At 39.9% G+C, this 26,047-nt stretch overlaps 1 protein-coding gene across 3 annotated transcripts in view; it reads right to left on the bottom strand.

Moving 5' to 3' along the window:
• The window catches only part of ppp1r1c (protein phosphatase 1, regulatory (inhibitor) subunit 1C), a 148,994-nt gene that overhangs the window by 44,442 nt on the left and 78,505 nt on the right, over positions 1–26,047 (bottom strand). For 2 of the 3 annotated variants that reach the window (XM_068034585.1, XM_068034587.1), the window contains exon 5: positions 11,743–11,997. In XM_068034585.1, the coding sequence (XP_067890686.1) occupies positions 11,743–11,997 (255 nt within the window). The remainder of the gene's footprint in view (positions 1–11,742; positions 11,998–26,047) is intronic. The other variant, XM_068034586.1, reaches the window with a different exon arrangement.

Here is a 26,047-nt window from a genome sequence, read left to right as displayed (position 1 = left end):
AAGCACATAAAATGTTTTCGGGATAATTTCTTGGAACAGAACGTTCTGGAGCCAACCAGAGAGCAGGCTATACTAGACCTGGTATTGTGCAACAAGATAGGATTAATTAATGACCTCATAGTTAAGGCGCCCCTAGGTAGCAGCAATCCATAATATGATTGAATTTTACATTCCGTTTGAGGGAGAGAAGAATGGGTCCAAGACTAGTAGTTTGCACGTAAATAAGGGCAATTATGAGGGACTGAAAGCAGAGCTAGCTAAAGTGAACTGGCAAATTAGCTTAAGGGAGATGTAGTGGCAGACATTTAAGGGGATATTTCAGAATACACAGAATAGATACATTTCAACGAGAAAGAAAAATTCCAAGGGTGGGACCCGCCATCCGTGATTAACTAAAACAGTTAAAGATGGTATCAAACTTCAAGAAAAAACCTATAATTGCGCAAAGATGGGAGGCAGGTCAGAAGATTGGACAGAATATAAAAAACAGAAAAGAATGACTAAAAGATTGATAAGGAAGGTAAAATTAGAGTACAAGAGAAAGCTAGCTAGAAATTTAAAGACAAATAGCAAGAGTTTCTATAGATATTTAAAAAAGAAAAGGGTTAACAAAATGAGTGTTGATCCTATAGAAAGTGAGTCTGGGGAAATAATAATGGATAATAAGGAGGTTGCAGATGAATTGAACAGGTATTTTACATCAGTCTTCACTTGAAGATACAAGTAACATTCCAATATTAGCTGTAAGTCAGGAAGTAGAAGGGTGGGAGGAACTCAAGAAAATTACAATCACCAGGGAAGTGGTACTGAACAAATTGTTGGAGCTATGGGCTGACAAGTCCCCGGGTCTGATAGACTTCATCCTAGGGTCTTAAAAGAAGTGGCTAGTGAGGTAGTTGATGCATTGTTTTAATTTTCCAAAATTCCCTAGATTTGGGAAAGGTTCCGTTAGATTGGAAAATAGCGAATGTAACCCCTTTCTTCAAAAAGGGGGAAGACAGAAAGCAGGAAATTACAGGCCAATTAGCTTAACATCTGTCTTAGGGAAAATGTTAGAAGCTATTATTAAAGACGTTATAGCAGGGTATTTAGAAAAATTCAAGGTAATCAGGCAGAGTCAACATGGTTTTGTGAAAAGAAAATCATGTTTAATCAAATTATTGGAGTTTGAGGGAGTTACATGTGCTGTGGATAAAGGGGAACCGTTGGATGTATTGTACTTAGATTTCCAGAAGGCATTTGATAAGGTGCCACATCAAAGGTTATTGCAAAAAAATAAAAGCTCATGGTGTAGGGGGTAACATATTGGCATGGATAGATGATTGGCTAGCTAACAGGAAATAGAGAGTAGGCATAAATGGGTCATTTTCTGGTTGGCAAGATGTAATGAGTGGTGTGCCACAGGGATCTGTGCTGGGGCCTCAACTTTTTACAATTTAGATAAATGACTTAGATGAAGGGACTGAAGGTATAGTTATTAAATTTGCTGATGACACAAAGATAGGTAGGAATGTAACTTGTGAAAGGGACGTAGGGGGCTACAAAGGGATATAGATAGGCTAAGTGAGTGGGCAAAGACCTGGCAAATGGAGTATAATGTAGGAAAGTGTGAAATTGTCCACTTTGGCAGGAAGAATAAAAAAGCATATTATCTAAAAGGTGAGAAATTGCAAAGAGATGCAGAGGGATCTGGATGTCCTAGTGCATAAATCACAAAAGTTAATATGCAGGTACAGCATGTAATTGAGAAAGCTAATAGAATGTTATCGTTTATCCCGAGGGGAACTGAATACAAAAATAGGGAGGTTATGCTTTAGCTACACAGGACATTGGTGAGACCACATCTGGAGTACTGTGTACAGTACTGGTCTCCTTATTTAAGGATTGATGTAAATGCGTTGGAGGCAGTACAGAGAAGGTTTACTAGACTATTACCTGGAATGGGCGGGCTGTCTTACGAGGAAAGATTGGACAGGCTAGGCTTGTATCTGCTGGAATTTAGAAGAGTAAGAGGCCATTTGATTGAAACATATAAGATCCTGAGGGGTCTTGACAGGGTGGATGTGGAAAGGATGTTTCCTCTTGTGGGAGAATCTAGAACTAGGGTCACTGTTTAAAAATAGGGGGGCGTCCATTTAAGACAGAGATGAGGAGAATGTTTTCTCTCAGAGGGTCGTGAGTCTTTGGAATTCTCTTCCTCAAAAGGTAGTGGAAGCAGAGTCTTTGAATATTTTTAAGGCAGAGGTAGATTGTTTCTTGATAAGCAAGGGGGTGGAAGATTATCGGGGTAGGTAGAAATGTGGAGTAATCAGTTCAGCCGTGAACTTATTGAATGGTGGAGCAGGCTTGAAGGGCTAAGAGCCCCACTCCTGCTCCTAATTCATACATTCGTATGTACTTACTGGAAGAATCAAGGAGTGCTAAAAACTCTACTAGACACCACCTTTCACCAATTAAGATAAATAAACAACATGAACCTTGGACAAAGGGGAGATGTTTGCTGAGAAGTGATAGGTCAAGATTTATAGGGGTCAGGAATCTTGACTCTGGAGATATTGTTTTTGGTTTCACTTTGGATGATGTGTTAGGGTGTGAATGGTTTTGAAGGCAGTTGGAGAAAACCAGCCAAGAGAACAGTCACCATCAGCACTCTCTTCCATCTCTGAGAACTTGCTGTGAATCAAGTGTAAGAAATAGAAAAACGGATGCTGCATTTCTCCTGAAAGGCCTGCCAGAAACCCCTGTTGCTGTATTTCTCCTGGAAAGTCTGCCAAACTGATCTGCAACATCGCCTGCAAAGAACTGTTCTAGAAAAGTCCCAGTGACAGCCGTGTACATGTATTTCGGACGCCAAACCAAAAAGGGATAACTGACATCTTTCCATATCTCCTCTTTTTTCTTCAGGAATTAGCAAATATTCGGCCAAAGTATTCTTTTTGGTCTTTTTTTTGTAACAGAGCTCTAAAGAGAAAATCTCTATTTTTTGTTTAATTGGTGTGTGTGTGTGTGAGAGAGAGAGAGAGAGAGAGAGAGAGAGAGCGAGCGAGCGAGCTAAAGTAAAAAGGAACTTTCATATTTCACTGTGTGTTAATGTTTTGCTTCGTTACTAGTTAAGTCTTGTTTTATATTAAACTGTTAATTTTGTTGTTTATCAAAGAAACCTGGTTGGTGTATTTTATTTTGGGATAAAGAGTAGAGTTTATGATTGACTGTATCGGTGACTGGGTAAACATTTAAATATATGTTGTGACCTGTGGAGAAGTGGAATTAGAAAAGACAGTGCACTCCTCTCACCTTGGTCATCACAACATAAGGAGGCTACAAAGGGACATAGATAAGTTAAGTGAGTGAACAAAGATCTGGCAAATGTGAAATTGTCCATTTTTACAGGAAGAGTTAAAAAGAAGCATATTAGCTAAATGGTGAGAGATTGCAGAGCTCTGAGATACAGAGGGATCTGGGTGTCCTAATGCATGAATCGCAAAAGGTTAGAATGCAGGCTCAGCAAGTAATTCAGAAAGCGAATAGAATATTATCAGTTATTATGAGGGGAATTGAATACAAAAGTAGGGAGGTTATGCTTCAGTTATACAGGGCACTGATGAGACCACATCTGGGGTACTGTGCACAGTATTGGTCTCCTTATTTAAGGAAGGATGTAAATGCATTGGAAGCAGTTCAGAGAAGGTTTACTAGACTAATATCTGGATTGGGCGGGTTGTCTAATGAGGAAAGGTTGAACAGACTAGACTTGCATCCGCTGGAGTTTAGAAGGTGGAAATGTGGAGTCAAGGTTACAATCAGATCAACCATGATCTTGTGTAATGGTGGAGCAGGCTCAAGGGGCCTACTCCTGCTCCTAATTCGTATATTCATATGTGTGTATTTGTTTGAATGTTCGTATGGCTGCTGAATGATGTTTCATGTACGGTAATATTTATCTAATTATTCTAAGATATGTTCATTTTTTGTCTCCAGTGTTTCTTCCCCAAGTCAGTTTTCAAATCCAATTCATAGCTTGGCAGAACCATTTCTCATGGTGGCAATTCACCATCCTGTGTCAAACCGTAACTGTTTTGTAAATGTTAAGTCCAATTTGGCATTCCTTCCCCTGGGGGCAACAATATTTTTGTGGATGGTGTTTAGCCTGATGCCAGTTATGTAAGTACAAAATACAGTATTCAGGATAAGCAGGATTAGAGGGTAGGGGAATAATTGCATCAAGGTGGAGGTGGGAGGAACGAAGGGGGAGTAGGACAGAGAATGGGAAAAGAAAGGGGGTAGAGGAAGGGATGGGATGTGAAGGCCAGGAGAGGAAGAGGAGGTGGAAGGAAATAATGGAATAGGAGATAAAAAAAGGAGAGAGGGCACTGGAGGAGAAAGGAAACGGAAGGATGAAAGAGGAGGAGAAGAGAGTGGATAGAGAAAGGAGGAAGAGAGTGGAAGAAGATGTGTGAGGAAAAGGAGGATGTAGAACAGAAATGGAAGGGGAAGAAGAAAGAGGGAAAGGGAGAGAAGGGGATGGAGATGCGGACGGTGAGGTGAAGGTGGGTGAGGAGGGAAGAAATAGGGGAACAAAGACATGAGCAGTGTGAAACTTTCTCAGCAGGTATAAGAGGAAGGAGTAATTCAGTAAACTCTCTAATCAGGGGATTGGTGCTGATTGACAAATGTGGGGTGGGCGAGCTCTGGAAACTCTGGTTGGGGTGGGTACAGGCAGAGCTGTGGGCTTGTGATATATCCTTGTAATATGCCTGACAAACACTGTCAATTGCAACTTGGTCCAATCAAAGTAACATTGGGTATTGGGGGTGGTATTGGCAATTCGGTGGGGGCTGTAGTCCTTCTACAGTTTCTTAGCGGTCAGAGAATTTTTCATGGCTGCTACAGGAATACCAACAGAAGGGTTCATGGGTTTGGGGAGAGGAGGGAGTTAACCAAATCAGCAATGTGCTGATGGGCTTACAACATTCTCTGTTGGGAGATGAATTGAGTTCCCAGGAACACACTCAGTGAGGGTGGAGGCAAGCTTGCTGTGCCCAGGAACACTTTGAATGGGGCAACAATTTCTAGGACAGAAGGTGGGGCAGGACCATTTTTAGTGGGAATGAAAGGAAGAAAGAACATTCATTTATATGGTGCCTTTCCAGACTTAAGGATGTCCCAAAATGCTTCCTAGCTAATAAAGTATTTCTGAAGTGTAGGTACTGTTGCAATGTAAGGAAGCATAGCAGCCACGTTTTTCACTGCATGGTCCAATAAATAACAATCAGTTAAATGAGCTGAGAATTTGTTTTTGGAGGTGTTGGTTGAGAGATGAGTGTTGGTTAGGACACCAGGAGAACTTGTTCTTCTTGAATAGTATAAGATATTTTACATCCAACTGATAGGGCAGGCGGAACCTGGGTTTAACATCTCATCTGAAGGACAGCACCTTCAACAGTGCAGCATTCCCTCAGTATTGCAATGAAATGTCAGCTTGAATTATGTGTTCAAGTCTCTGGAGTGAGACTTGAACCCATGAACTTCTGACTCAGAGGTGAGTATTTCCAGCACTTTCTGTTTTTATTTTAGGTGAGAATACTATTGTGAGCTAAAACTGATTCTTTGTCACATTAAGGACCGAATATATTTAGAGACTGGCATCAATTAGACAAGTGAGTGGACAGTCAGCAAGAGCATATTGGAGTAGAACTGAAGGTGCGAGTGGAAATCACAGCCATATTTTGCAGAGGAAGGATTAAAATGAGAAATCATTGAATGGGTGAGGCAGGGATGCAATTGCACTATCAGGGGAAGACCACATGAGTGATTATTGAGAGTGTTGCATTAAAAACAGTTTACATTATATTCCCCTGTCCAAAGCTAAACATTTATTACAATATGTGTTTTTTTTTTTAAAATTGAACTTACTGTTCCTGTTCTGTTAAGCTAAAGATACCTCTGTATCAGACCCTGTGTTGGGGAATCTGGCTCAGCAACATTAGCTCAAAAACAGAGGCAGAGCACTTAACCATATTGTAAAGACCTATCCCAATGTTGTCTTGCAGACAGACAAATGTTGACAGTTTTAAAATGGATTACGTCATCGACAGAATCTGACAGGAAATTTTCAATGCATTTTGAAATAGAATGTTGCAGCACTATCAGTGATTTTTATACATAATAGATTGCATAAGATATCAATCCACTTTCATCTTACAATTTGATATTAAATTAAGGCCTGGTCTGAGTAGGTTTTAAAAAAAGTTAGATGCAGAATAATGCAGATTCGGGAATCAATGCTGGCCAAAGTGAATAGAATTCATCCTGCAACATTTGGCTTAATTCCTGTCCCTACCCTGTCATAAAATGATGACCTGTGTTATGATCACCCAGCTGTAAGTTGTGACTAGATAGATATTATCTCCCGGCATTAGTTTTTATAATTAAAATTAATATAAGATGAATCATTATCTGCTGTTTTTTCAGCTTATGACTTATCAAAATGTAATAAACTATACATTACATCAACTCAAATGATCTTAGTGAGGGTGGCTAATGGCAATAGTTAGCAGAGCACTGGGGGGCATAGAAATGGCCTTGCCAATGGTACCCAGATTGCAAGAATGAATAAAAGATCTCAATGGCTGCAGCCACAATTTGATAGAATAGCATTTTGGTGTTTGCCTGAGCTACAGAGCATTCCTGAGGAGTTTGAAATTTAGGACACCAAATTAAATAGCATCACTTTCAAAGCAGATAGGAAGGTTTTTTTTTAGATAGTTTTACAGCCATAGATGCTGGAAATCTGAAATTCAAACAGAAAATGGTGGAAATACTCAGCAGGTCAGACAGCATCTGTGAACAGAGAAATAAAGTTAATGTTTCAGGTTGATGACTTTTCATCAGAATATTAGAGGTGTAACAGGAACAAGTACAGAGGCACAGAGAGGGAGTGGAGAAATGAATAAAAGGGATGATCTGTGAGAGGGTAGAAGGAAGGAGAGATGAAATGCCAAAAGGGATGATGGTGCAAGGTAGAAGTGGGGCGGTAATGGGAAAAGAAAAGAAACAAAGAATGGGTTTAGGTGATGTAAACAGCAATAGCAGAATGCTCACCAACAGCTTCTGTATGAAAAAATGGGACCGGTGGTTATGCAATTGTTGAACTCAATGTCGATTCCAGTACTTTGTAAAGCACCTGTTTGAAAGGTGAGATACTGTTCTTTACGCTTCATTAGAACAGTGTAGGAGGTGAAGGACTGAGAGGTCGGAGTGCTTCCCATACGTCTTTCTTTCTCTTCAACTGAGGATTCACTTCCTCCTGGTTGATAGGGCCTTCGATCATGTCTGTCCCATTTCCCGCACTTCTACTCTCATCCCTTTACCTCCCTCCCAAAACCATGATAGGGTTCCCCTTGTGCTGAGCTTCCACCCCACCAGCCTCCATATTCAACAGATCATCCGCCGCCATTTCCACCATCTCCAGCATAACGTCACCACCAACACATCTTCCCCTCCCCTTTCAGCATTCTGAAGGGACCATTCCCTCTGACACCCTGGTCCACTCCACAATCACCTCCAACATGCCCTCCCCTTCCAACAACACCTTCCCATGCAAGAACAGTAGATGCAAAACTTGCCTTTTACCTCCTCCCTTTTTGGTGTTGAAGGTCACAAACACTCCTTCCAGGTGAAACAGTAACCTGTGTGTACTTCTTTCAATTTAGTATACTGTATTTGCAACTCATGATGCGGTCTCCTCTACACTGGAGAGACCAAAAGCAGATTGGGTGATGGCTTTGTGGAACACCTTCATTCAGCTCTCAAGCCTGAGCCTCTGATTGCCTGTCATTTTAATTCTCTGCTCCACTCCCGCTATGACCTGTCTCTTCTTGGCCTCCTGCAGTGTTCCAATGAAATTCTACAGAAGCTGATGGAATAGCACCTCACTTTTCCATTAGGCACTTTACAGTCTTCTGGACTTAACATTGAGTTCAACAATTTTAGATCATAACCTATGCCCTTTTTTTTTGGACAGCTGCTGTTGGTGATGATTCTATTTTTCCTACTTACAATTCCTCTATACTCATCTTTTGTTTCTTTACTTGACCCATTGCCATCCCCTTTTGGGCTGGAGGGTGCAATATGAAATCTGGCAGTATAGCGGAGCAGGAAATGGGACCTTAAAGTTAGGGGAAGTAATCCTGGGGAGCAGAATAGAGAGACCAGCAACAGTTGGGAACATTTTTAAGGGGCCAGGAGGTGCCTCGTGTTTTGAGGATCTTGGAATATTTCACCAATAGTCTGTGCTACATTGCCTTTGATTTATCAGCTCATTGTTCGAACACCAAATAGAATGTCTCCCTGCTGAATATTTGCAATAAGTAGTTGAACCTGATATCCACTTTGCAGAAAGCTTTGTAAATTCCCTAGGAGGAAAATGGATAAAATATATCTATTCTGAGTGGCTTCTGCCAGTTTATTTATAGTTATATGACATTTTCAAATCCATCAATAGGAATACTATATCAGACTTTCACATCCTAGAATATATCAATTTTGAAATGGAAGGTTATTCCGATATTTGGTGTTCATTTTACTTCTTTGATATGGTGCATATTCTCTAATTTTCTTCCAAAGTTGAGTACAATTTGCAGCTGCACTCGCAAGCTGCCTGCTTATATGATGAATCCTTTCTTCAACAGGGACATTTGGGCTTTAATTCAGTAAACCTCTTTGCAAAGCATATAGAACAAATCTAAAGTTGCCCAACCTCATTTTGGATTTATGATTTTGGCAGAGATGTAAAATGGGCTGCTGACCTACTATCACCATTTAACACTATCACACAAAGTCAAAATCTACCCCACTGAGCCTCTAGAGCCTCCTTTCTTTGTCCTATCTTAAACATATTAAATGTTCTACAAGATACAAAATTCTTGCACTCTGCATAACAGTCAATGAATGGCTCAATGAATGGCAAAAGTTTTCAGCATTTCATGCTGGGTTTGAAAGCACAGAATGGCAGAAAACATTAGAGAAGTGTCTTCTTTTATTTCAAAACTTTGCAAAACAAGAGACACGACACAGCCACATTGGAATAGGCCACATTGTAGTTTAATGCTGATTGTGGTAATTAGCTGAAAATAAACATTTTATACACTCAGTAAGGAAAAACAACAAAAACAAGAAATGCTGGAATCACTCAGCAGGTCTGGCAGCATCTGTGGAAAGAGAAGCAGAGTTAACATTTCGGGTCAGTGACCCTTCTTCGGAACTCACCCGAAACGTTAACTCTGCTTCTCTTTCCACAGATGCTGCCAGACCTGCTGAGTGATTCCAGCATTTCTCGTTTTTGTTTCAGATTTCCAGCATCCGCAGTATTTTGCTTTTATTTTAAGGAAAAACACAAATTGGTTATGTAGGAAAGTCTCAAAGGGACAGGCATTGATTTAATTTCCAAGATTGTATATCTTATCTTCCCCATGGTATAAAGAGTATAACCAGATGAAAAAGAATTCTAATCATTTTTAAAAGCCTTATCTTCCTGATATTTATTGTTCAATATTACATTGCAGCTTATTTTTTCAATTAAATTTTTAAAATGTACCTATACTGCATAAATTATTCTAACACAAGATATGTTTAGATGAAGCAGCACTTTCACTAAGCGACCATATATTGTACTAATACAGTTTGTATTAATTTTGGATATTATTTATGCTGTCAGAATACTTTCAGAAAGTTCTTGTTAGTACTAATTTCCAAATGATTGGTGCAACAAATCTTGATGCAAATGATACTACAAATACTGTGAACTTACTCCATTAAAAAGTGCTGTAAATTTATTAGGAAAATCAAAAGATATAATGATAACACTGTAAAAGACTACTAACCAATTAATCTACATAACAAAGTTATAGTTCCCTCAGCCAGATATCAGCGTGAATCAGTGAGATTTTCTTTTTGTTACAAATTGAGATAACATTATGAAAGCCTATCTGAATCAGCACACGCACGGACTTGTTTCTAGTTCTGTACCAGCATTTTTTGTCATGCTGCATGTACAGTCGATTTTTTTGATAGTTAAATAGTACAGTTTTGAAGACATAACAGTAAACTTGTACAGTGACATGATGTTACTCTTAGAGTGACTCAGTGTGGCTGAGGGAATTCTGGGGAAACAAGATTTTAAGTGATCTGGATGGCTTTTAGATCCCATAGACAAGATTCAGTGATTTTAGTGAGTATTTTAGTCAGCTGTCTCATTTAAGCAGAGCTCACTTGTACAAGTTCATATGCAATTAAATCAGAGAGACTGTGTGTGCAATGATTAATTGATTAGTAATGATTACTACCAATACTGATGTAGATAATCAGTTATGAACAATCAATATCTGAAAATGCCTTTTAGTGATTACGCATTATGATTGGATTAGTACTTGTGTTTGAGAACATCAACTAGAGCTAAGAACCAATCATAGACATGATAGGGGTGCTCTGTTTCAGATCTAAATGCCAAGAGTTGAAATATATTGATTTGGCATAATGCCAGAACATTATTGACATATGCAGAGACATTCTGTTCCTATGCTAATTAAAATCACATCATGGTTTTAAAGTTTGGCAGGAGGTACCTGCTAACAGCAAAAGCAAAAAGTGTTTTAAAGAATTCCAGTAATACACTTTAAAAGTAGCATTAAACATTCCCATTAAACCCTTAAGGAACTGCAATGTATTCTACATGCATTGAGTTTCATTCGCTTGAAACTGAACTGGAAAACTCTGTTCTAAGTCTTCAGTAAGGGGAGGGGGTGCCCTGAAGTATTACCCTTACATTTCAATCACTTCACATGCCAATGTCACTGTTCGTTAGACTTCATTCTTCTTTTAGACACTGATCTTCAAAATATCATATTTCCAAACTGAGCCTTTATTGAATCTATTGCAGGTCATTACAAAATGTAATGAAAATTTTAGGCCACTTTTTAATATGAAGCCTTAAAACAAAAGGTGTAATTTTAGCCTACACGACTCATTATAGAACCCATCCACTTTTCCATTGACATCTGTTCCAGTTTACTGCACAAGCTGTGAAAGTGAAAATTATCTCCACAGTTTAAACTTATTTGTCATACTTTCTGCATTGTTGCAGACTAAGTCAGTGAAAAGTAATTTGAATTAACTTATTTCAAAAAAAATGACATGGCATATCTATGACTTTTTATGAGAATATTAGAAATGTGAGCCATGTTCTCCATAGAAAAATCATAGATTTTTTTTTTGACATACAAAATACATAGTTCAAGATGTGAATTGTTTTTAAAACCTTTTATTGTGGCAACTGTGGTTGATAGGGGTTCTCAGTAAATTTGTCAAGATTGTTAATTACTAATTGTGCTACATTTTGATATTCAATAATCTCCCTCAAATGTGACTTTTATTCTCAAAATTCTTCACAAGTATGAAATGTCATTGATGTAAGAAAAATGAAAAATGGCTGTATAAACAGAAAACTATATTCAAATTTTAATATCGGAATGGGTTGTTGAAAGTATTCAAAAATGTAGCACCATTGCAAAACAAGAGATCGCTAGAATCTGATGGCTACACAGCTGCAAATGGAACTAAATAGGTCAATGAGAAGTGGCCTCAGCTCTTTGATAACATGGTCTCTCATGGAATCATCGAGAAGCTTATATGGTGATTACATTTATTGATGGCGGGAGCGAAATTCTAGAACTGCCATTGACTTACCACCAATAGAGCTGTTGCCTGGGTGGTCCTCGGCATTTAGTAGGAGTTTGATGCCCGTTTGATTGCTGATGTGTTCACAGCAGTTGAGAGGGCCCCAGTCTGTGTCTGCCAAGAAAGCAGGGGCTCCATTGCTGTGACAGCACTCAGTCATCATAGGGCTGAGCTCGTCTAGACAGCTGGGGTCACTTTCAGAGTAATCCTGCTCCGGCTGCTCCTGTTTCTGAAGATGGTGCTCCACCAGCAACTGAAGTTCTGCTTCAACAAGAGCACTTGGTTTAATAATTAGTTCATGCTAGCCAGAATGCAGTTACTTGTTTTAGCTGTGTATGAAATTAATTTACATTTGAAGGTCTTAGCAGGTTTCTGGCAAAAGGTGATGACGAGACACCCAAACCAAACTGAATTCTTGTAAAATATGTTGGAAGTGCAATTTCTAAAAATTTTGCAAATTAAATAAACTTGATAATTCTATATTATTATTCAGCAACTTGTTCTCACACCTGTTTCCATAAAGCAGGCAATGTCTGCATAATCAAAAAATTAACCATTGATCACTTCAGAGGCCATTTGGATACCTATTTATTCATCTCTACCTTGAATGTTTACAATGAAGTAGTAAATTTTAACATGCATGTATGTCATTTGTGCATTGCTATTGAAAAAATAGCTAAGCAATAGTCTTCAAAAAGAGGACTTACATGCTAAGCTGCCTTATGTAAGTACAACATTTTCATTCTGAGTAAAATTGCAAACGACTCACTCTGGACATTTACTGGAAATGCCGAAAAGCATTTGCTCTAATAGTTACTGAACTATTCAGGATATAGGAGTCCCATGCACATCACTGTCAGACAGGTATCCCCTTGGTATAGTTCTGAGAACCACAATGCAGCCTTTGTCCCACCCTAATGTGCAGATCAATACGATTAGAGACGTTGCCAGTATGGCCAATTTATTCTTATTTCCAAGGCTTAGATTGAGTCTGAATAAAAACATATTATGTCACTGTGCTATATGCAACTAGTAAATACTGTCATATCAGAATAAAATGTTGTTATCATAAGAATTCAACGCAACAGCTAAAATAACAGCACTTTTTATAACTAATAAAAACATATTATCTTGTGAATGTGAAACAAATCCTTATTTCCACTGACAATGCGAAATGGAAGTGAATCTGTCTTAAGCAAGTGCCCAAAATGGCATTTTTCCTGAGATAAAATATCTAAATACAGATTTTCTCATAGCACACACTTCTCATTCAGACCAGCTAATGTATAATGTTCCAATAAACACTGGTTAATCAATCCAAACACTGTCTAACCTCTTTGTATATTAGACTTTTGGTTTCAACTAACATCAGAAGTTTGTTGCAAACCTGGCATTCAACAGATACAATAGTGAAGACTCCTCAGGTGAGCAAACTGTTTTCCCTAATCTAGTCATTCTTGTTCACTAAGCTTACTGAATGCTTTGCATGATTTTAATTGGCAGTAATATATCCTTTAAGTAGTCAATAATTGAAGTCATTTCACAATTTCTAATTCCACATTTGATTCAGGTGATAAGAAGATACAATCTCCTCCCAGGTGAGCATACCAGATCCATTCAAATAGTTATCACTGGCTGTGATTGTGCCTATGAAGCAAGGAAAAATTAGCATTTGAACAAATGTTCCCTTCTACTGGGTCTATTAATTGACCTATACCCTTTAAACAGAATGCATCTATAGTTACATTTCAATTATAGGATTCCCTCCACCACCATCTTCTCAAGGGCAATAAATGCTGGTCTGGCCAGCGACACCGACATCCCATGAATGAATAAAAAAAATGTACCTCCCCTCTTCCTAAAGGCATTGACTCATTGATGGGGTATAGTTCAATAGGTAGCAGACAGTCATCTAAACTGCCATTATTCATGTTTGAGCCTTGGTGCTGAGTATCAGCAGGTTATTCAGTCATTAGGGATCACAATCAAGCCTGGTCAGTCCTCAGCTACAATTTACAAACATGTACATTCACCGTATATCACATAGTATCAATCAATACCAATCATGAACAGAAAGCTTCCTAAGCCAGCATCACTGAACCATCACTAACCATTATCCTGACTTACGTCTGAAAACTCAGCACAGATCAGAGATCCAACCTGGGATCTTGCTGGATTCTGTTACTGAGCTACTCACTGCTTATTTGGGCTCTTCCTTTTAAAACAAGTTTGCATCATTTGTTCATATTGCTGATATTTAGAGAAGAAAGTGGACAGTAACTTACACTCTCCCCGTAGCGAAGGCGGGAAGAGCATTTAATCGGGCGGAATGGTGGAAGGTGGGGACCGTGTCACCTTCCTGCCTCCACCCAATTAAGCCCAATGATGCCCTTCCCGCCCTGCCGCCAATTGAGGCCCTTAAGCGGCAATTAATGCCCAATTAAGGGCACTTTACTGCCACCACTGGTATTAACCTAGTGGCAGGCAGGCCTGTTGCTATGTGGGAGCACAACATGCAAAGTTATGGTCTCCCAGAGGAGATCCCTTGTTCAAAGGCCTGATCAAGGAATCTGCCATCGGGAAGGGCAGTAGTACCCCTCCCCTGTGACCCCTACCCCACGAAACCCTCTCCCCCACCCCCACCATAACTTAGCTCTGCTCTGAATCACTTCACAATCCTGGACCTCTGATGGGTGCCATTCCGGCAGCAGCCCCACCTCCCCAGTGGCGTGCTGAGCAAAAGAGCTGCCGGACTCTGATTGGCTGGCAGCTCTCAGCAAGAGGGACTTCCTGCCCCCAGGAAAGGCCTGCTGGTGGCCTCTCAAGTGCTTGATTGGCTTATCATTCAACAGCCTTCCCCAAAGGAAGCAACACGGGTCTCTCGCTGGCTCTCCAGGTTGTCTGCTGGTTTTTGTTGTCAATCCAGCCAAAGATGCTCCTTTCCCAATCCCTGCTCCACTCCTGATCCTCACAGATGTTCCTCTCCCAATTCTTGCACAGATGCCGCTCGACCAATCCTCACAGATGTCCTCTCCCAATTCCCGCAGATGCCCTCTCCAATCCCTCAGATGCCCTCTCCCTTTAATGACTTACCTGAGGATCGCTGCTGGCGACACTATGGCCCAATCATCTCAGGAAAGCTGCCCAGGGACATCCTTTGGGTGTCCCAAGCTCACCAGTTTGATGATAATGAGGCCTGAGGCCATGTGTATATCTGCTCAGACTCAGGGATCAATCCCTGCGGCCTGTTTGTTTCCTCATATTACTAGGCCAATATAGTAAAAAGTAATTTTTCATTGTACTTCACGTATATGAACGTGAGTAGTGCAAACATTGCTTTGAATTCTGGAGCATCTTTCTGGATAGTTCCTAGAAGTCTTTTGGACAAAGCAACATTGTCCCTCAATTGTTCTGTCAGAAATGTCAGCATGTACCTCATCCTTTCAAGTTTCATGATTGATTTCCAATTTATATTTAGTCAGCTAACTTCAGCTGGAGTGTCAGCAGAGATACAACAGTTAGCACCAGCATCCAGGCTAGGAAGAGAAAGATCAACCAAGATTGCTGCCTCTGATTGTTATCCAGTTACCCCGTCTTCTGGAAGGTCCATATGATTAGTTTTTGTGCGGAGCAGGATCAAGTTTAGATACGTTAGCCTGTATAGGTGAATAGCCTTCTCACATTCAAACCTAAAGAATGCCCACTGGGGTGCTATCAACACCATGGAACCTTATCCTAACAGGAATGCCATTAGGAAAAGTGTAGGCATTAAAATTGATTTAAAAAATCTGGGAAAAACACTCTTGTTGCAGCAGTTGAAAACTGAGTCAGAAGAAACTTAATGTGTGTATAAATAAATGAAGCAATGATGCATGTGCACACATCCCATAGGAAGTCATTGAGCTTAGGTTGGCCAACTGAGGCAGAAAAGCAGAGGCTGAAGATACCAATTGACTAATCTTTCCTCAATTCTCTCCTACAGTGCACATCTAAGTAGGATATTGTTATTTATTCACATCTTCAAAATGTTGAAAAGAATAACTCCTGATAAATCGACGTTAGCCTGGTAATAATGCAATGCAAGGTATGGAGCCTTACTCTAACAGGAATGCAGTTAGGAGAAAAGTAGGGAAGAAGGCAGTTAAAAAAAAATCTATGGCCTGTAACACACCATCACATAGGCCATTGTATCCTCATTTGAAGGTGAAAGAAGGATTAGAAGCCAATTAGAATGTAGGACAATCCACAAATATGCTTAAACGCAGGAGTATCACCAATGTAGAATCTGAAGGGAAGCCGATAGCACGTTTATTTAGAGAATATAACCTTTGGTTTCATATATTCTGCTACCACAAAAGGATCTGGGATTACGAAAGTATCAGTAACATAATATGACACTTTGAGGTCTGACCACACTCTTATCAATATTATCTTACCAACTATATCATTTACACATTCACTCCCAGAAGTGGAAGAACACCACCATCTAAAACAAATAATACTAATGGCAATTCAAATCATCTTTAATGATATATAGGAACACTGAGTGGTACATATACAATTAAAGATAGTAAGTGGTTGCCAATGGACAAGGATGTAATTAAACCTCAGTATTCCCATCGTGCAAACTGGTTGGCTTTCATCCTAAATTAAAACACTAGTATTCTGGGAAGGAACTGCAAGACATGTAAAGCTAACAATGTCTAAAAACTTGAGAAATTTAAAAACAAAATTAGAGATTTATAACTGTAATTTAGCCAAAATGTAGGTTAAAGCATTATTTGACTCTATTTGTTCCATTTAATTACTGAATTAATTTAATTTATTGCCTATTATTGTGTTATATAGTGAGATAATACCTAATTTAAAAGTTAATCAGGCCATTTGTAGTTGAATGATCTTTTAATAATTTAGCCACTATTTTAATTTTTAAAAATCTATAATCAGGATTCCTTTACTTCTAAATCTCCTTCAGATAATAAGTTTATGTATGCATTTTACCCACAGTAGTAGTTGTTCTGGTATAAAGTGAAGGCCAGTGCTAAAACAGACATAGGGGCATTAAAAATCCTTAATACATGTAAGTCTCCACTGCTGGCCTTTGTGTGCCATTGCGTAACTGTAATAAAATAAGAAAGGAGGTAAAAAAAAAGCAGTAAATTCAATTGCGTTCAAAGCAGAGGGCAATGTGACAAGAATATGTAAAGAAGCAGAGTGTGTACAGACTATCATAGCCAACATAGAATTTAGGCACTGATGCTGTGGTTTCTGGTCACAGCCATGCCATGAAGAAACACATGAAGCCATGGCTTGATTGGTGCAATAATGTGCTCTATCATATTTATTGCTTTATTTTGTTTTTTATTTACTATAGACATTTATGGCACAGAAGGAGGCCATTTGGCTGTTATGTCTATGCCCTCACTTTGCCACAGCAATCCAAATTCCACTTTCCCTCTTTCTCCTTACCTTCCTATCTTTCTCTGGTTATCCACTCTTCCCTTAAAAGGTGCAGTAGTCTTTGTCCCAACTATTCCCTGTGGCAAAGCAATCCATGCTCCAAAGCCTTCAGCAAAAAATTATTTTTCCTAACTTCTCTCTTATCATCCTCTAAGTAATAATTTTAAATTGATGACCTCTTGTCACTAACTCCCAAACCAGAGGATAAAAAACATTTTCTCTATTGTACTGTTCATAATTTAAAAATTCTCCTCTTAATTATTCTGTCTGAGTACAATTATTTTCAGAAGTTCTCTCCTTTTACCTAAGGATCATCCTGCTGCATCCTCGCTGTACGCACTGCATGGCTTTTAATATCCTTTTTATAATGGGGCATGCATAACTGCATACAGTATCTTAACTACAGCCAACCATTGCCTGTTGCAATTTTATAATTACTTTACTCTTTATTTTACTTGTCTATTCAAAACCTTTCTGGCAACAAAGAATTGACGAGATGATCCATTCACTCTTAAAGTAACATGTCACTTTAGAATAATGGTTCTACCACATTAGCCAGCAGCCACATAATGTTCATGGCATACAATGACATGACAGAAAGGAATATAAAATTCAACATTTGTGCTCTGACCCAAAGAAGGCACTTATCACAATACTAGTGCCAATGCTAATTTAAAAAAATAAAATATCTAATACTGCTCATATACCATAGGACTGAACTAATTTTTTGGCAAGGATATTTTATTAATTAAACATTAGCACATTCTATACATAATTTTTCTTTAGGCAAATATTTACAATATTTATTGCAACAACCTACTTTTAAAAAAATAGGTGTGCATCACTCAACTGGTAGCCCGATCCCTTCTGGAATGGAAGAAGTCACACATTGTAATTAAGCTGACACTTGCGTAATGTACTAAGGGAACACTGATGTGTTGAGAATCCTGTCCTTCAGATAGAACATTAACCTGAGGCACTATCTGCCTATTCGGTGGTTCAGGTAGACATTAAAAAGCACTACTGAAGGACAGCAGGATGTTCTTCTGTTTTAGTCAAATATCTCTACTATAACCAATAATCACCAAAGATAACAGATGAACAGGGTATTTACCTCATTGCTGTCAATATGCACAGAAATGTGGCCATGTTTGCCTTCATGACAACAGTCAGTTTAAAGCTGAATATTTTTGTCTTTATATCTGCTTTAGTGTGTACCATGGATCCAATGGAAACATGTAAAGTTTAAATTCACATTCTCAATAATTTGCATAAATCTGAAGTTGTTAATAAAAACCGATGGTTGTGGTTGTTGGAGCCTAATATTTGAAGATGTAGGATATCGTTAGAAGAATTCCTCAGGGAAATGGCATTATCATTGCCGAATCCCCCACCATCAACATCACCATTGCCAAAGATTTAATTGGCCCAGCCACATTAATACTGTGGCTACAAGAACAGGTCAGAGGTTGGGTATTCTGTGGTAAGTGACGCACCTCCTGCCTTCCCAAAGCCTTTCCATTATCTATAAGGTGCAAGTTAGAAGACTGATGGAATAGTCTCCAATTGCCTAAATGAATGTCGCTCCAACAACACTCAAGAGGCTAGACGCCATCTGCTTGTTTGGCACCCAATCCTAAACGTTCACTCCTTCCACTGTCAGCATACTGTGATTGCAGTGTGTACTATCCATGAGATGCACTGTGGCACCTCAGAAAGGCTTCCTCGACAACACCTCAGACCTGCGGCCTGTACCACCTAGAAGAACAAGGGCAGCAGGCGCATGGGAATGCCACCACCTCTAAATCACAAACCATCCTGACTTTGAAATATATCACTGTTCTTTCATTGTCACTGGGTCAAAATTCTGGAACTCCCTACCAAACTGCTCTGTGGGCATACTTTTACCACACAGATTACAGCGGTTCAAGAAAACAGCTCACCACCACCTTCTCAAGGACAATTAAGGATGGACAATTAATGTTGGCCTCTAACCATCTACAGCTGCTTCATCAGTGTCTTTTCGTTCATCATAACATCAGAAATGGGGTTGATCTCAGGTAATTCTACAATGTTCACCTTCATTCACAAATAGTCTGATAATGAAGCATTAATGCCAGTAACAGCAACACCTGAACAACATTCAGGTTTGAAATTAAAATAGGCAGGCAACATTCACAACAGATCAGCTAATGATTTTCTCCAACAAGGAAAGGCTCGACCATCTTTCCCAACCTTCAAGGACACAACCATCACTGAGTCCCCCACCATCAACATTACGAGGGTCACCATTGACCAATGATATCAACAACATGGCTACAAGACCAGGGCAGAAGTGATAAGTAGCTCATCTCTGGACCTCCCAAAGTTTCTACCAGCCTAAAGTCAGTAGTGTGATGGATTTAAAATATAGCAATTTGCTTGATCATCAACCCTACCCTAGGATTCAATATGCACATTCTCTGCTGTAGTTGCAGTATGTAGTATCTGCAGGATGCACTGCAGAAATTCACCAAACTTAGTTTAACAGTATCTCCCATCCCCATTACCTTTATCATCTGGAAAGACAGGATCAGCAATGTTATTGGAACATCACACATCATTGTGACTTGGACATATACTGCCATTCCTTCATTATTGTTGGGTCAACGTCAGGGCCCCATGTAGGAATGGGCAGAAAAATGCAGCTTTGCCAGTATTACCCATATACTAAGAACAAATGTAAAATAAAAATCTTGGTGTCCCCACTATTACTCAACAATGAACAAACATCCAGTCCCCAAAATTCAATCAGGAAGAAATAAAAGTGCAATAAGACTAAACGACTCCTAGACTATAATTTGGATATCTCTGCTTTTAAGTAATTGATAGTGTGAAGTGCTTTGAAATAAGGTATTGTATCAATGCAAGTTTCTTTCTATAGCAATTGCACATCATCCATTTCAAATATCTTGATATTGGGGATTTCACACTCAGCTGAATTAGACCTTTTTGATTGTATTTCATTTTAAACATACAAAACAAAACTATTTGAGTCCAATAGATATTCTGAAAGTGCACAATGCAAAAGGGGAAACACTATAGATATGGTTTGTTCATTGATTACATTAGTGGTCAGTGTCCAAAAATGCAAGGCCATTTGCAACACAATTGTTGCCTAAACAGATAGGCTTAACTTTGCTAATTCATGCTTTTTCTTATTTGCATGATAAGTCAAACTGCATCATTCAGATTTAATGTCATAAATAAGTGAAAATGTTGCTTTAATGTACTACTTGCATCTCATTTTCACTAGATATTTCCTAATGTTGCACAAGTAAAAAATCTTTGTATGAGAAAACTGGTATGGCCTAATATCTGAATATCTTTGCCAAATTGCAGTTCAATTGTGATTCCACTAGGCTGTTCAACCTGTAATTTCTTAATAATATGTTAATGTTACTTCTGGACTGATATCCATTTGTAGTAACGGCTTTGAATATAGGAACGTAAGTTTCAGAAACAGAAAACTATTATTAGGCCCTACAAGTCTGTCTCTTTGATCTCAAGTCCATATATCCTTTGTTGGCATCCTTCCATCTACGAAAGATGATGGACAGACAGCAAACAATACATTTAGATGGACTGTCGTCGTATGGTGCATCTTTGCTGATGGCTGTGGAGCCCAATCCTTGAGAGGCAGGTTTTGCCACAAGTGCCGCATATGAAGCTGCCAAGTGATGTTTTGGGTTGTTGCTTATGGCATTGGCGCCTGTTGCCAAGCTGCTGTAGCCATTGGTCATGGTGGTGGTTCATGCCAGCCCACAAGTGGTGTCGATATTTCCCTCTTTCGTCAGCTAGTGACTCCCAGGTGCGATAGTCGACATTTGGAGCCTTCATGTCACGCTTGCAGGCATCTTGAAGCAGAGCTTTGGACACCCCACTGGTCGTCTGGCTCCGGCTACCTCACCATACAGGATGTCCTTGGGTATATGATCATCTTCCATCCTGTGTACGTGCCCAATCTACCAAAGCCGCTTCTGTTTGATTATTGCTAACACACTTGATAGCTCTGCCTTTACAAAGACTGCCGCATTTGTGATTTTGTCCTGTCGGAATATACCCGTAATGCGCCGCAGACAGCAAAGATGGAAATTGTTCAGCTTCTTTACCTGGTAACTGCAAGTCACCCATGTTTCACAGCCATACAGTAAGGTTCTGAGAACAGACTTATAAACCATTAGCTTGGTCCTAAGGGACAGCTTGGTGTTATTCCTTATGTGTTTCATGAGTTGGCCAAAGGTGGTAGCTGCTTTCCCTATGCATGTATTGAGCTCTGCATTAAAGGACAGACTGTTTGTCACCATAGGCCAGAGGAAGCAGAATTTGCTAACCACTTCCATAGTGTCATGCTAGCCCAAGAAGGAGGCGCATTAATTTTGTATTGAACATTGATGTAACTAGTAGAATAGATAAGGGAAAACCAGTCGATGTGGTGTATTTGGATTTTCAGAAGGCTTTTGATAAGGTCCCATATAAGAAGTTAGTGTGCAAAATTAAAGCACATGGGATTGGGGGTAATATACTGACATGGATTGAGAATTGGTTGACAGACAGGAAACAGCGAGTAGGAAAAAACCGGTCTTTTTCCAGGTGGCAGGCAGTGACTAGTGGGGTACTGCAGGGATCAGTGATAGGGCTCCAGCTATTCACAATATATAATAATGACTTGGATGAGGGAACTAAATGTAACATTTCCAAGTTTGCAGACGACACAAAGCTGGGGAAATGTGAGCTGTGAGGAAGATGCAAAGAGGCTCCAATATGATTTGGACAATTTGGATGAGTGGGCAAATGCATGGCAGATGCAGTATAATGGGGATAAATGAGTTTATCCACTTTGGTTGTAAAAACAGAAAGGCAGATTATCTGAATGGTGATAGATTGGGAAAGGGGGAGGTGCAACGAGACCTGGGTGTCCTTGTACACCAGTCACTGAAAGCAAGTATTCAGGTGTAGCAAGCAATTAGGAAGGCGAATGGTATGTTGGCCTTCATTGCAAGAAGATTTGAGTACAGGAGCAAGGATGTCTTGCTGCAGTTATACAGGGCCTTGTTGAGACCACATCTAGAGTATTGTATGCAGTTTTGGTCTCCTTATCTGAGGAAGGATGTTCTTGCCATGGAGGGAGTGCAAAGAAGATTTACTAGGCTGATTCCTGGGATGGCAGGATTGATGTATGAGGAGAGATTGAGTCGACGAGGCCTATATTCATTGGAGTTTAGAAGAATGAGAGGGGATCTCATAGAAACCTATTAAATTATAACAGGTCTAGACAGGCTAGATGCAGGGTGGATATTCCCGATGGCTGGGGAGTCCAGAAACAGGGGTCACATTCTCAGGATATGGGATATGCCATTTAGAACTGAGATGAGGAGAAATGTCTTCACTCAGAGGGTGGTGAACCTGCGGAATTCTCTACCACACAAGGCAGTGGAGGCCAAGCCATTAAATATATTCAAGCAGGAGATAGATATATTTCTTAATGCCAAAGGGATCAAGGGATATGGGGAGAAAGTGGGAAAAGGCTACTGAATTAGACGATCAGCCATGATCGTTTTTGAATGGCGGAGCAGGCCCGAATGGCCGAATGGCCTACTCCTGCTCCTATTTTATATGCTTCTATGTTTCTATTGATTTTTAACTGTTGCTGGAGCAAGGAAATGACTTGTTAAACAGACCAGCCGTGTCTGGAAAAGACATTTGCATATTAACAGACAGTATTTGGAAGGACAAAGGATCATTCCCTGACACATTCAACCCACAATGGATGTTCTTCACCCAACAGTGAGGGGGTGGGAAGCGCATTCCAGGGCCTGCTGGGGTGATGCAATCCCCAGGGGCCAGGACTGCTTCGACCAGTTGGTCACATGACTAACTGGCCATTCCAGGGTTTTCTTTTGAACTGGCCACAGAGAGTTTGAACTGAGGAAAGACTGTTAGCTCCTGGACTGAGAAGATCTCTCCTGAGTGCTCCCATCTCTTTCTCACAAGCCTCTGAATCCATTGAAGACACATGAACCCCAAGAGCGAAAAGTCTCCTACAGTAACAAGGTTTAAGAAGAATATTGGGCCCCAACGAAAAGCAAGATCTACCTACAATCAAGGACTCTACAGTGAGCGCGAAGAACCTTAACAAAAACTCTTCAGATATTGCCTCAAACTTTTCCACTTTATTTTTTCCTTCTGCTCTTTTCTGTCTCTATTTGCATGTGTGTATCGCATATGCATGCTAGCATGGGTGCGTTGTATATCCCTAGGCATCAACCGAATTAGAGTTTGTTCAAGTTTAATAAATTTCAACTTTTCTTCTTTAAACCTAAGAAAACCTGTCTGTGCTGGTTTCTTTGCCCTATAATTAGAAAGTGGTGAACAAGGATTCATCAAGGGAGAGTTAAAAACACAGTGTGTTTAAAGTAAAACCCTGTTACGGTAAGACCAGGCGAAGGCTAAAAGGGACCCCCAGCCACCTTTCTCACCTGATCATAACAATAGGGTGTTATTTAGTGTGATCGGGGCAGAGATGCAACACCTTGTCCCATGACCACAGTTTTCTTGATGCTTATAATCAGGGAGAACAAGTTACAGGCATGGGAGAGACAGTCCATTAGCTACTCTTTGTAGCTGAGTTTCTGTCTGGGTGACTAGTGCAGCATCATCAGTGTAGAGGAGTTCTCTGATCAGGATGCAATGTGTTTTTGTCTTCGCTTTCAGCCTTGATAGATTGCAGAGATTGCCATCTGATCTCGTGTGCAAGTACAGTCCTTCCATATCTGCAGGGAAGACGAAGGTCAGGAGCATGGAGAAGAAGATACCAAATGGAGTGAGGGCTAGGACACAACCCTGTTTCAATCCATTTTTCACTCTGAAGCTGTCAGAAGTGGAGCCATAAAACTGTACAATGCAGAGCATGTTGTCAAGGAAGGAGCGCATGAGACTGAGGAGTTTTGGTGAACAGCCAATTTTCCCCAAAATCTTGTACAGCCCTGTTCTGCTGACGATGTTGAATGCCTTCGTGAGCCCTTCACTTTTCTTGTAGCTGGCGTATAGAGAAGATCCTGTCCACAGTAGATCTGCTGGCATGGAAACAGCACTGTGCTTTTGGGTACATTTGATCTGCAAGTAAATGGAGTCTTTTAAGTATAACCCTAACAAAGGCCTTCCCTGAGATGGTGAGAAGTGAAATCCTCGGTCGCCATTGTTTTTGTATAGTTGTGATGATTTTGGCGCCACGCATCTCATGTGGAACGGAGCCTATTTTTCATCAGAGAAGGAGGAGGTCATATAGGTGTGGCAAGTGATCAGACTTTCCATTCTTGAGCAGTTCGGCTGTGATTACATCCTTGCCGGTTGCCCTTCTGTTTGCTAGGCGGTCTATGGCCTTCTCGAGCTCTAACTCATCCATGGTTTTTCAGAAACAGGAAACTATTATTAAGGCCTACAAGTCTGTCTCTTTGATCTCAAGTCCACATATCCACCTTGTCACTATATGCCTCAGCCTTCTCTTTTACAAACATTCCGTTGCTTCATCAATTCCTTTATATGTTGATCACATTGGCAATCACACAGTGTAAAGTCTCTCATTACAGTGAACTATGCAGCTAAAAGCAAGGAGTGTAGAAATCTGCTTTAACATTATAATGCTGAAAGTCATCTAATGGAAACTATGAAGCGACGACTATAAAAAATGAAAAATATGAATCATATACAAGTGCACTTATCACAGAAATCTGATCCATTTAGCCATTATTCAAACATATTTTCAAAGCTTACATTGTGCCAAGAATATTTGAAATTGTTAGCAATCACACAAAGCCAGTAACCATTATCTTTTTGGGATACAGGAGATTTGTTTCTCCAATATTGTCCTCTCATCTTTTGTTTGTGCTGATTCATGCAGCAGGTGCCCTCTGGTATCTTACTCAAACAATACTTCATACATGTGACTGTTTTCTTGATGTCTGAATATTGACAGACATTGTGGCCATGAAGTCATCACAGTCTAGTTCAATATTCGTCTAATACTTTTCAGTGAACAGTAGTCCGAAACCTTTCCACCCAACCTTGATAACCTTAGACAATCTGCAGCAATATCAGATACCACACTGGAATCAGCTGACTCAGCACAGACGGGATAGTGAACCTGGAAACACCTGAGACTTTTGACAAAGTTCTATCACAACTGGGTCATTGTTTGCTACACTGTCCAAGACATTTGTCAGATAGGGCAAGCAAAGTCTAAACACAGTTGCAGTGTTTTATAGCTGTTTTACAAATGTTAAAGGTTTGTTTTGCAGCCATATTATTGTCTGGAAATTCTTATTCTCATTGCATTCATAAGACAAATCAATGTTTCTTTCATATTAGATTGTTAAATACACTGGTTAGTTTGGTTATGTATATTTTTGGATATGTATATGTATATATGTATATGTGGTGCATTTGGCAGCTTTAAGGACAAAGAATGATGGACTCTTCCTCTTCCCTTCCTACATTTTTTCAGAAGTTTTCAATTCAAATTCCAATCATTGGTCTTCTTTCCCCAACATGGAGAATGTTTTAACTGTTAATTGGAACACCAGAGGGAGTATCATCAGAGACAGAGGGCAAGTCCAGGTGCGGTTTCTCAGTGACACGATTTTCAAAGGGACGGTGGAAGGCAGGAGCCAGCAACCTGCATGCCTCCAATTAATTGCTTGTTGAGATCATTGTGGAGCTTGTTGGGAGTATTGGGAGCAACAGTTAGCAATTTTCAAATGGCAAGCACGGAGAGCAGAAGGTCTGGGACACTTTTGGGCATAGCTGTTGGGAACAC

Source organism: Heterodontus francisci, chromosome 7 (assembly GCF_036365525.1).
Source record: "Heterodontus francisci isolate sHetFra1 chromosome 7, sHetFra1.hap1, whole genome shotgun sequence".
NCBI lineage: Eukaryota > Metazoa > Chordata > Chondrichthyes > Heterodontiformes > Heterodontidae > Heterodontus > Heterodontus francisci.
Note: the sequence above shows the minus strand (reverse complement) of the source record. Positions and strands in the feature narration are given on the sequence as shown.